The sequence below is a fragment of the Cyprinodon tularosa genome, unplaced genomic scaffold (assembly GCF_016077235.1).
Source record: "Cyprinodon tularosa strain WSP-4 unplaced genomic scaffold, ASM1607723v1 ctg114, whole genome shotgun sequence".
NCBI lineage: Eukaryota > Metazoa > Chordata > Actinopteri > Cyprinodontiformes > Cyprinodontidae > Cyprinodon > Cyprinodon tularosa.
The window spans coordinates 223,570-235,737 of record NW_024037937.1 but is presented as its reverse complement, the minus strand read 5'-3'; the positions used below and the strand labels follow the sequence as shown (position 1 = coordinate 235,737).

At 36.3% G+C, this 12,168-nt stretch overlaps 2 protein-coding genes across 3 annotated transcripts in view; one reads left to right on the top strand and one right to left on the bottom strand.

Moving 5' to 3' along the window:
- nme7 (NME/NM23 family member 7) overlaps positions 1-3,294 on the bottom strand; it is a 28,414-nt gene extending 25,120 nt beyond the window's left edge. Inside the window, exon 1 of the mRNA XM_038303915.1 lies at positions 3,140-3,294. Within this exon, the coding sequence (XP_038159843.1) occupies positions 3,140-3,142 (3 nt within the window). The 5' untranslated portion in view covers positions 3,143-3,294. The remainder of the gene's footprint in view (positions 1-3,139) is intronic.
- A 188-nt stretch (positions 3,295-3,482) lies between these two features.
- zgc:172121 (uncharacterized protein LOC337599 homolog) lies at positions 3,483-11,759 on the top strand. 2 transcript variants are annotated; one of them, XM_038303938.1, is made up of 9 exons: positions 3,483-3,559; positions 3,648-3,760; positions 6,257-6,324; positions 6,782-6,939; positions 7,019-7,122; positions 8,476-8,637; positions 11,029-11,234; positions 11,322-11,401; positions 11,477-11,759. In XM_038303938.1, exons 2-9 carry the CDS (start codon positions 3,656-3,658, stop codon positions 11,587-11,589), a joined length of 996 nt encoding a protein of 331 aa, XP_038159866.1. In that variant the 5' UTR covers positions 3,483-3,559; positions 3,648-3,655; the 3' UTR covers positions 11,590-11,759. The 2 variants fall into 2 exon arrangements, with proteins under 2 accessions (XP_038159866.1, XP_038159857.1); XM_038303929.1 differs by lacking the exon at positions 3,483-3,559 and having other exon boundaries at positions 3,566-3,760.
- Positions 11,760-12,168: the final 409 nt, after the last annotated feature.

Sequence of the window (12,168 nt, the reverse complement as noted above, 5' to 3'; positions counted from 1 at the left end):
GTGGTCCAAAGTCATGTTCTCTGATGAAAGTAAATTTTGCATTTCCTTTGGATATCAAGGTCCCAGAGTCTGGAGGAAAAGAAGAGAGGCACTTCATCCACGTTGCTTGAAGTCCAGTGTAAAGTTTCCACAGTCAGTGATGGTTTGGGGTGCCATGTCATCTGCTGGTGTTGGTCCATTGTGTTTTCTGAGGTCCAGGGTCAACGCAGCCACATACCAGGAAGTTTTAGAGCACTTCATGCTTCCTGCAGCTGACCAACTTTTTGGAGATGCAGATTTCATTTTCCAACAGGACTTGGCACCTGCACACAGTGCCAAAGCTACCAGTACCTGGTTGAAGGACCATGGTATCCCTGTTCTTAATTGGCCAGCAAACTCTCCTGACCTTAACCCCATAGAAAATCTATGGGGTATTGTGAAGAAGAAGATGCAATACACCAGACCCAACAATTCAGAAGAGCTAAAAGCCACTATTAGAGCAACCTGGGCTATCATAACACCTGAGCAGTGCCACAGACTGATCGACTCCATGCCACGCCGCATTGCTGCAGTAATACAGGCCAAAGGAGGCCCAACTAAATACTGAGTGCTGTACATGCTCATACTTTTCATGTTCATACTTTTCAGTTGGCCAACATTTCTATAAATCCTTTGTTTTTATTGGTCTTCAGTAATATTCTAATTTTCTGATATGATGAATTTGAGATTTTCATTTGTTGTCATTTGTAATCATCAAAATTAAACAAAATAAACATCTGAAATATATGAGTTTGTATGTAATGTATGAATATAATATACAAGTTTCACTTTTTAAATGGAATTACTGAAATCAATCTACTTTTTCATGATATTCTAATTTTATGACCAGCACCTGTAGACTGTAAGAATAATCAACTTTCATTCATTACAGTTTATCCTGCTCCACAGCATGCCGTCATGCAAATGTCTGCGTAATTTGCAAAATCCTGCTTGGGTTAAGTAACAGAAAGTCAACACCTGGTCTTTGTTAACCTTGCATGGCTTGACATATCTTGATTTGTGGTAGCAGGAATTGTGTTTTTTATTGTACTCCAGTGAAACTTTTATTAATCTGACAAAGAAATAAAAAAAGAAACCTTTGATTAAAAGCAGATGGTTTTATGTCACAACTTGCAGGAGAAAAATATAAACTCTATGGCAGAATACGAGAGGAAGATTTCCCATTAAGTAAAGCCAAAACTTTTCTAAAATGTTTCTGACAATCTCTTGCATCTAACAACTAATTAAGACCTGGCATTAGGGCTAAAATAATTAATTGTGACTAATGGATAATAAAAATATTGCCAACTCATTAGTAATCGAGTTTAATTGTTACCAAGAATAATGGTACAGACTCTAAAACATGCCCTTTGCTGAAAGAGTAAGCTGCTTACAGCAGTGATAAGCACAAAGCTCTACAAAAAGATATAAACGTTTTCCATTTAAGGTGCAAAATCTGCTTTCTATATATATATATATATATATATATATATATATATATATATATATATATATCATTACATATATGTGTATGCACACCGAATATTTTTAACATTTTGCCATTTATAAAAGAAAATGCACTAGAAAGATTTTCTTTTAATTTCCAAACATTTTTCTATTAAGAAATATTAATTCACTGAAAGTATTTCTTTTTAGATTGATCAAAATACATAATTGGCAACAGATTAATGGGTAAGAGGAAGAGTTGAGACCTGCAGCCCTACCTTTCATTCTTGAAATGATTAAAACTAATGAATTCAAAACTAATGAACTCAGAACTAATTCTGAATACTCTAAATTTTAGTTAAAAAAAAGAAGACCTAAATAAGCAAAGACTATTACAAGTGACCTTGACCTTGACTAGTGTATTTCTCCACTGTGAGATCAATAAAGTCAATCAATCAATCGACACACCTTGTGTCATAAGGAGGCATGGTTCATTTGTCTCCTCAGGTATGTGTGATGTTTTATCTCTTTATTAGCTCCTTAATGGGTTTGAAGGTCCTGCTAAAAATAAAGTGGCGTAAACACAAACGTACATGGACTACTTGTGTTGTACATCCTCAGGGAAATGACGGCCCTCATGGACCAACAAAATGTGTCAAGCAGTAATCTGTTCTCCCTGCTCCATCTTTTCTGAAAGTGCATTCTTTAAAGCATAAACTTGGCAGATAAGATAAATATTCATTAATCTGCTTCCAACATTCTCAGATAGCAGCTTCTTGATTCAGATTGCAGTTTTTGTTGTTTCCATCACACATTTCTGACATTTCGCATGTCATTGAGTTCACATTAAATCCACATCACTGAGATAATCTGTAACATACACCACTTTAATAAGTGGAAAGATGTATCATCGCCATCCTGCACGGACCACTACATATTAACCAGAACCTATCTGGACTGATGGGAAAAAAACAACAACAACAAATGTGTCTCCTTGTTCATTTCTCTATTCTGTAATGAGCCATGCAGCCACATGTATCATTGAAATGAGTTTACAGGGAACAAATAACATATATCTTTGTAACCCACAGTGTGTCACAACTTATGGTGCATTGCTCTTTTAAAAAGTGAGCTGTTATTGCATTGTTTTTGTGTTGTTATTGTGTGTTTAATGATTTCTTCCTGCATCAGAGAGCAGGAGACCCTAAAACAGATGAATACTGACAGATAAGTTTAGAAAAACTACAATGAGCGTACATATTGTTTAAATTCTATATACAATTCTAACCTATTATATAGCCAATAAAAAACTTTAACAAGTAAAATAATAGATAGTAACAGAATAGGTGAAATACTACAGTTTTTAATGAAGCATTGTTTGGCTATCAGCTATAACAGCATGTCATGATCAATACATTCGATGTTTCCATAGCCTGCTAGCATTTAGCTTCAATAAAGTGCACAAATATTAACAATTTTTAAGTCTAACGCTCTATATAATAAAATGCATCCCAGTTTGAATCATGGGGACTTAGCTATCACTTGCTATGGCTATGTTGCTAAGCTAACCTTAGATGACCACAGCATTTCCAGTTCGCTTACATTCTTATCAAACCACCAACTTTGCCTAGCGTTCTGAGAACAATTTTATAAAATCTCAAAGATGTAAACTCACCATTTAAAGAAGCTAAGTAAGCCTATAAGACCCGATACGCTTAACTGTCGCTTTTACCACAGGTTAGCTAGCGCAGGTTATGCTTCGTTTCTATAGTAACAGTGGCTTCCATTTGAGATGCGTTCACGGAACATTGTTGCTGAATGTGAATTTGTTGAAGGAAACCATATGCTGTATTTGTACGGGTCAAAATGTATAATTAGCCAATTAATTATTAAAACTCATTCTAAAACTTACACGGTTTTTCGTACATTACCTTTTTTTTTTTGCTTTGTGGGTCCGCATTGAATATTATCCGTCTCAAACTAATACAATTATTGTCTTTATCGCCATCTAGTGGTGAAAACCGATTCCTTTATTTTCAAACAATCCGATCGTCATGAAAGCACCAGTTAACCTTTCACCCGGAAAAACAACACAGTACAGACCTTTAAGCTCCTTCTTATAGAGAAATTAGTTATTTCAACAAACTGTTTTGTGCTTAACCATAATCCGCTCTTGTTTACAGGGTCTACCATGGGATCATCCGATAAATTAAAACGGTTCATACTCAGTAATGCTCCTCTCATCCTGGATGGTGGACTTGCAACTGAACTAGAAGCGCAAGGAGCTAAACTACAGGTGAATTAGAGGCTAAATTATAACAAACACCTGATCTAACATGAGTCCATTTAAAGGGGGTTTGTAAGGAGTTACACTGATTTTCTAAATATTCAAATTACAAGATGATGAAATTGTTTCAAATCATCATAATTAATATAGCCTATGCATGGAAATTTATGTTTGATGTTTTCTTGCAGCTTCTCAAACCTTTAAACTATTCGGTTTAATTTGTTCACTGGAAAAATAATCTATAAATAAGAAACAATTTCTTAAATTAAGTGTATTTACCCTTAATGTGAATAGGTAATGAGATGATTTGCCAATGGAATTAGTATTTTTACTCTTAAAATAAGATTATTAGATAATATGCACTTAAAATAAGACAAAGCAATTGTGTTTTCTTATTTTAAGTGTAAATTGTCTTGATCCATTGGCAAAATGTCTCTTTTACCTCCTCAATCCTAGAACAAATGCACTTATTAAAAAAAAAAAAAAAAAGACTTTTCTAGATTTTGATATTTTCCAGTGTTGTGATTTTGCAGCCATTTAAAATATTTAAAAGTTAGTTTTATATTAAAGTAGTTGTAGCAAACAATGTGTCCTTTCACTAATCTATTAGAGGGCTCTGATTAGGCTTCTGATGGCACATTATTCGCATCCACAAGAAGGAACTAATAGGTATGTTGTTGGTTCTCATTCCCATTCATTCAGCACTTTGCAAAGTATTGCAACCTTTTGCAAGTTTCTTCTGTACGAATGCTGATTTATTAATCGTAAATACATGATAAATGATCGTATTTGAAATATGGAATGAAAATTATACATGATTATTAAATTTGTGTCAATCAGATCTGATATATTCCAGCCAAGGAGGTTATGTTTTTAGTCAAGTTTGTCTGTGCAGCATTAGTTGAAAAGCTTGAAAATTTTGACATTTTTTTTTTGATAATCCGGCTGCAGGATTTGTTTTTAAATATCCTTTAACATTATTTTAACATTATTTCCCCCCTAAACCAGAGGATGGCAGCAGTGACTATTGCAGTTGGACAGCAATGCATTTACTATGCAGTGTTACAGATCAAATAAAGTGTCCTATATGTAAAGGATAAGTTGGCTGTTCCCATCAAGAAAACGGAACTTGAACTTCAAATTCATGCAATTAAAAGATCACAACTAATTCAAAACTCTAACTTCATCAATTGTTTAATTCAATAACAGCTTTTTCTTGTGCTCCTGCAGGCTGTACAGGTAGGGTTTGAGATGTATTTATTTATTTGACAGGGACAGTGTACATTAATAAACATTCCTGCAAATGCACCAGAATTAGCCAAAAGTCTCATTTTCATCTGTTGTCCCAGGACAGATCTTAAAATTATCTACCTAAAAAACACAACAGTAAGTATTTTACAATGAAAAATACAAATATAAAAAGAAATTAAAACAGCTGTAACTCTTGCCAGGTTGCCAGATACTGGGCCATATTTCCACCGTAAAATGAATTATTAGGATAAATTACTAATCAGGAGCTCAGAGGAGATAACATTAAAAATCAGGAGTCTCCAGCCTGGATGGGGAGAGTTTGAAAGTATGTTTATGCCTTAAGTTACTTTTAATAAGTAATCGGTTGTTTGTCCAAAAGACTCCCACAACCTTCAAATTAAACATTAGTTTACAAAAAATATTCATTTGTAAATATAAACCTTGTAAAAAAATAAAAACACATCTGCGCTAAATCTGTGGCAGATGATTGTTTGAGAAGTCCAGCTCCTCTTAGCATAGGAAAGCAGTGTTACAAAGTTATAGCCTGGATCTCCTAATCTCTGACAAGTGATGGCTGAAAGCAGAACCTATATTTAAAAAATGTCTTTGTTTCTTTGAAGCAGAAATTCAATTAAAAAGGTTTTTCTTGATCCCAAAGGGAAATTAGATAAAATGACACAGTAAACTGTTTTTTTTTTTTTTAGGTTAAGGAGTCCTGCCTAGGGCTTTACTCTGGAAAAAAAATCTAAATCTAGAGAATTTGTTCTTGGATTAAGGAGATAAAAGAGACATTTTGCCAATGGAACAAGAGAATTCACACTTAGAATAAGAAAACACAATTGCATTGTCTTATTGCAAGTGCATGTTATCTAATTATCCTATTTTAAGAATAAAAATACTAATTCCATTGGCAAATCATCTGATTTACCTGCTCAAATTTAGGGTAATTACACCTAATGTAAGAAATTTTTACATATTTCTAGATCATTTTTCCAGTGTAGCACCTCATCTGATCTTTATTTTAATTTCTTCTTTTATTTTAGTCTGAACCAATACTGTAAAAATAAACAAACCCTTTAGTACAGAATACAGTTTTTATTAACTAAATATTTTTTTAAATTTTAAAATTATCCACATAACAAGGTAGGATAACTGGAGCTTGTGCGTTCTGAACTGAGTATTTCAGTATTTAACTGTCAGCCTAACATGCATAGATTTTCAAAGCTAGATTGAAATGTGTCTCTGCGTCTGTAGGGGGATCCTTTATGGAGCGCCAGGCTTTTGCACACTGATCCTCAGGCCATCAAAGAGGCTCATCACAGGTAGGTTTATAGAAAACTTTAGAACTGAACGAAAAGCAGCAGATTGCACTGGGAAATTAGATCTAAAAATAAGTAGAAATTTCCCTGGAATGAGGATTTTAGATTTTATTCACATTAAAATAGATAATGGAGTTATTTATTTTCTTTGTATAAACTTATTACATTGGTAAATTGTCTTACCTAACTGTTTTAAAAGAAGGTAAAATCGCTTATTTCAAGAAGAAAAAGGACTGGCTAATTGGATTAGATGTTGCTGCTTTTCTTGCTCCACAAAGGGAATACAGGAGTTGTGAATCATGGAAGTTTTTCAGAAAAAGTTTTTCACCACTGTAAAAAAAAGATGAATTTATACCAAATAATAACTGACTTATTTATTCAGTGAATCTACAAAAAAACAAACAGTTTATAAAGAAAAGATCCACCTGTCTCTCATTAAAAGACTGTCAAACACCCACAGGTTCCTGCTCAGTGGTGCTGATGTCATCACCACGGCAACGTACCAGGCAAGCATCCAGGGATTCATCCAGCACCTGGGGTTGAGCTCAGAGCAGGCCAGAGAGCTGCTGATGTCTGGAGTTTATCTGGCAGAGGAGACGGTGAAAGCTTTCGTGTCCGGTAGCGAACCTCGTGCGTTTGGAGACGTTTGAAAAGGGAGCCGATTGAATCTGTGAGACTCTTTGTTTGTTCCTCTAAGGGGAGAGGCGGGTGTTGGTGGCGGGCTCGGTTGGACCGTACGGAGCCTTTCTCCATGATGGATCAGAGTACTCCGGGGCTTATGCTCAGGAGATGAGCATTGATGTGAGTGGCTTCTGGCTTTGCTGTAGCATTACTGCAACTTTGGGCTTTCTTAGGTTTTATATTAAAACTGCAAACTTTCTTTAAAGATCTAATGTGATCAAACAGATCACATAGAAGTAGAAATAAAATTATATTTTGGTTTTAAATCATTTTTACAAATGGAAATATTATTTTTCCTTGTCTTAAGGAAGTAAGACAATTTAATAATAGAATAAGATGCTTTATGTTTAAAATTAGAAAAAGAATCTCATTTCAAGTGAATCAGATCTAATCTAATGCTAATAGCTGCTATTTGGCCTGTTGCATTACCTTTTCAAATTAAGGATTATCACACTTATTTAAAGAAATGTTAACTTAATTCCAGATCCTTTTTTGCAGCGTTGTGATCCCCATTGAGTCAATGTCATGTTTAATTGCACATCTGGACGAAACATTTTTTGCCAGATGTTCTGTGTTAAATGGATTGATGTATGAACTTTGACTATGCCACTCTATCACCTGAATATTCAACATGAACCCTTCCACTGTCGCTCTGCACTGCAAAAATCTAAGTCTTTTTTTCTTGAAAGAAATTATTTTTTCATGAATTGAGGAGGAGAGGGAGATACTTTGCCACTGGAATAAGACCATTTACATTTAAAATAAGAAGAAAACAACTGCATTGTCTCATTTTAAGTGCATATTATCTAATTATTTTATTTTAAGAGTAAAAATACTCCTTCCATTGGCAGATCACCTTATTTACTTTCTCAAATTAAGGGTAAATATGTCCAGGGCCATTTTCCGTTCCCCGGTCTTTTCCAGCCGCTAATAGTTTTTCTCCTGTATGTATTTATCTGTAATCAGTTCATTGTCCCATCAGTTCTGACCAGCCTCACTGCAACTGCTGGAGAAAAAAGCACCCCTTAGATTTATGCTGCAACCACCATTTTTAATCACTAGGTGTAGGAAAATGTAAAATGATTTAATCCTTGCCTTCCAGTTCCAATAATCTGACACATAAAACCTCAATTTACTCTTTTACTTAATTTAACAAAATGTGAAGAAGTTAATTGCAGAAAATTGAAATCTAAATAAGTAATTTTTTCTTAAAATACGTGCATTTTTCTTGAATTGAGCAGGTAGGTACAACACTTTGCCAATGAAATAAGACAATTTACATTTAAAATAGGAAAAAACATCTGCAGTCTCTCATTTCAAGTGCATAATATAATATTATATATATATATATATAATAAAATATCTAACCATCTTATTTTAAGGGTAAATACACTTATTTGAAGAAATGTTTACTCATTCCTGCAGTGTATTTATTTGATAAGAGAAAGGCCGCCATCTGTTTTTTTTCTATAGGAGCTCAAAGTGTGGCATAAAGCACAGGTGGAGTGCTTAGCAGCAGCAGGCGCAGACCTCATTGCTTTTGAGACCATCCCGAGTATCAAAGAGGTGCAGGCTGTGGTGGAGCTGCTGAGAGAGTTCCCTGACTGTAACGCCTGGCTGTCCTTCTCCTGTAAGGTAAGGTAGGGAGGGCCTGCTATTGATTTCAATTTCAAATCCCAACATCCAGAGAAAGGCTTAATGAAGGCTGTTCTTATCAATAAAAACATCTTTTAAAAGAGGGATTTGCACAAACCAGCCAGAAAACCACTGACATTTTTTTTTAAAAAGTCTTAATTTATTCCAAAAATGTTCAAAAAAAAAATATAAACTGGGCCCAAAAACAGAATTCAATTCAGGCTTTAACATAAAAAACTCAAGCACAAGCTGATCTAACAAGCAGGACATGAGGGAAACTTAAATAGTGGCTGATCAGACCACTGTTGACAAACAAGGGGGACAACTGACTAACAAACTAATAAACAAATAAACTTAGTTAAACAGATAAATACTGGCCAGACACTAAATAATTTTTAAATTTAACTAATTAACAAAATTACCCAAACTAAGAATATTTAAACAATGATAAACAAATTTCCTTTCCCATTACAAATGGTTTGACGCACTGATTAGCCTGCAACCAATTGAGGAAAGCTGGAGCTCATTGCAGCCCTCCACCAGCAGTTCCCAAGGAAACTTGCAACTCATAGAAAAAAGAAATTAATCAATTGCATCTTGACAAAAAAAAGAAACCTGACAACTAAAGTTAACTAAATGTGTGCACTGCAAAAAGCTAACTTAGTCAGGCTAATGAAAATATATGAAATGTGCAACTCATTTTGAAAATGACAAATGTAAGAGTTACCACACAGCTTCATAGTGTGACAGCACACTGTCACAATAGTTCAAAAATTTTAAATTAAGAACGAAATTAAGATTTTTAGTTGGTAGAGACACTGTAAAAAAATTAAACCAGGAACTATTGACTCAAAATCTTAAGGAATGGTCAAATTAGGGGTTGACTACAATATTCAAACGAATAAAAGGAGGAGAGATTAAAAGTTATCAGACTTAACAAACAAGAGTTTGATTCAGATAAACAACAATTTGAAATGTATCTTCAGATCTAAGTTTATTATCAAAAGGAAATACGACCAGGTCTCCCGGGTGAAATAAATGCAATCACGGAAATATTTGGGAATGGATGTAAGAACATAAATGGAACAGCTAACAGAAAGACTACAACGTTATACATAGGAGATAGATGGGAAAAATTATTTAAGGTGGAAATAACCGTTGACATGTGCTGTTAGATTTGTGTTCAAGAATATGGAAAAGATGAGGATCAGTGCCTCCAAATCCGAGACCAAGGTCTTGAGCCGGAAAAGGGTAGAGTGCCTTCTCCGGGTTAGGGAGGATGTGCTGCCCCTAGTGGAGGAGTTTAGGTATTTTGGGGTCTTGTTCATGAATGAGGGGAAGGTGGAGCGCGAGATCGATAGGCGGATTGGTGCGGCGTCTGCTGTGAAGCGTCCACTGTATCAGTCTGTTGTCGTGAAGAGAGAGCTGATCCAAAAAGCAAAGCTCTCGATTTACCTGCGATCTACGTTCCTACTCTCATCTATGGCCATGAGCTTTGGGTCATGACCGATAGAACGAGATCCCGGATACAAGTGGCTGAAATGAGTTTTCTCTGTAGAGTGTCTGGACTCTCCCTTAGAGACAGGGTGAGGAGCTCAGTCATCCGGGGAGGACTCAGATTAGAACCGCTGCTCCTCCGCATCGAGAGGAGCCAGTTGAGGTGGCTCGGGCATCTGGTTAGGATGCCTCCTGGTGAGGTGTTCCAGGCACGTCCCACCAGGAGGAGGCCCAGGGGGAGACCCAGGACACGCTGGAGGGACTGTGTCTCTGGGCTGGCCTGGGAGCGCCTTGGGATTCCCCCAGAGGAGCTGGCCCAAGTGGATAGGGATGTCTGGGCCTCCCTACTGAAGCTGCTACCCCCGTGACCTGACCCCGGATAAGCGGAAGAAGATGGATAGATGGAATATGGAAAAGATTTAATTGCAAATATATTGTGACATTTTCATAACAGCTTTCAGTGTTTTATAACTGCACATATTTTGGCAATGTACAGAAGAAATATAAGAAACCTAAAACATGTATAGTTCTATATCTGGGATACTTAGCAGAAGGTACGACTCAAGAAAGGACCAATGTTTGATAAAGATCCTTTTGGCAGCATCAGAAAAGGCAATTGCCTGGAAATGGTATAATGTCAACTCCTCCACCTGCATAATTTGATATAAATAGGGGAAGAAATATAGAAAATGGAAAAACGTACATATAAGACTTAAATTACCAAAATGAGAAAACCTGTGGGAAGAATGGTGGGCTTAGAAAACAGTAAAAGGAATTATCACTCATTGAATTGTTGGTAAAGAAAATAGAAAATTATAAAGCCATAGGTGAGGAAGAAAATTAAAAACCCAGAATGACTTGATTTGTTTTTTTCTTGACCAAAAATATCGTCAGGATGAGAAGCATATTTCAGACGGCAGCCCGTTCATAGACGCCGTGCAGACCGCCTGCAGGTCCCCTCAGCTGCTCGCCGTGGGAGTCAACTGCTGCCATCCGGCTGTGGTGGAGCCGCTTCTAAACTCTGCCAGGGCGGCACTGGCGCCCGACGTGAGCTGGGTGGTGTACCCAAACAGCGGGGAGGACTGGGACACTGAGCAGGGGTGAGTCTGTGGGGGAGGTGCTACTCTTCTCTGGCTCTAAGAGCTACATTCAACAAAACGGTCTGTTTTTCCCCTTCTCACACAAAGATGGCTGAAATCAGATCAGACTGCAGGATGGAGGCCTGAGCTGAGTCACACGTGGGTGGAGCAAGGTGCAGCTCTGTTAGGTGAGATCAATGTTTTGCCTCATTCATGACCAGTTTCACAGGACTTTCTCTGAGCTTCAGCTCTCTGTGCTCCAGGTGGCTGCTGCCGCATCGGTCCGGCTCACATCACAGCATTAAGGCAGCAGTTAAAAGGAGGCAACACATCCTCAGATTCAACCAGCAAAGTGTTGCATGTTGCAAAAAACTGATGAATAATTCTAAATAAAACTCCTGCTGCAGAATATTATTACAGAGGATCCTCAACTTTCCTCTGAAATTTCCGTTTGATTCGCCACGAGGAATGCTTGAAGCTTTAGAGAATTTAATTTAAAAGTTTTTCTTCATATAAAATTCAATAAAGTCTCATATGGAAAAACTATGTTTTTCTCTCGGTTTCTTAAACTCCTTTTACTCCCAAGAGTGTCTTTATTCATTATTAAAGCTCTGGTTCCCAAACTTTCTTTGGTGGTCCCCCCTTTAGATTCAACTGCAGTAAAGAATCCTGCAATAAAATAAACTAAAATAACATTTAAAATCCCAAAGCTAACACTTTTAAAGCGTAATTATTTCTGCTTATTTTACTGTGTAACAGATTTTAACATTCAGTTGAAACCTAAACACACCTGCTGTATAAATCCTTCAGCATTATTGTCATCAGAACTTTTTCAGGGTTTTGTCGCTTTTTGATGGAGGAGTAGAAGTGTGTATGTACGGAACAGGATTAGGGCCACTGAAAAATAAAAGTTAACTAATTTTTAAATATTATTTCAGTTTAATGTGGGACAAAA

Excerpts from the sequence above, each read along its gene's own strand:
- zgc:172121 (XM_038303938.1), top strand. The coding sequence starts at position 3,656 with ATGGGATCATCCGATAAATTAAAACGGTTCATACTCAGTAATGCTCCT. Across the intron at positions 3,761-6,256 it reads CGCAAGGAGCTAAACTACAG|GGGGATCCTTTATGGAGCGC; the intron begins GTGAATTAGAGG and ends CTGCGTCTGTAG. Across the intron at positions 11,235-11,321 it reads GACTGGGACACTGAGCAGGG|ATGGCTGAAATCAGATCAGA; the intron begins GTGAGTCTGTGG and ends TCTCACACAAAG.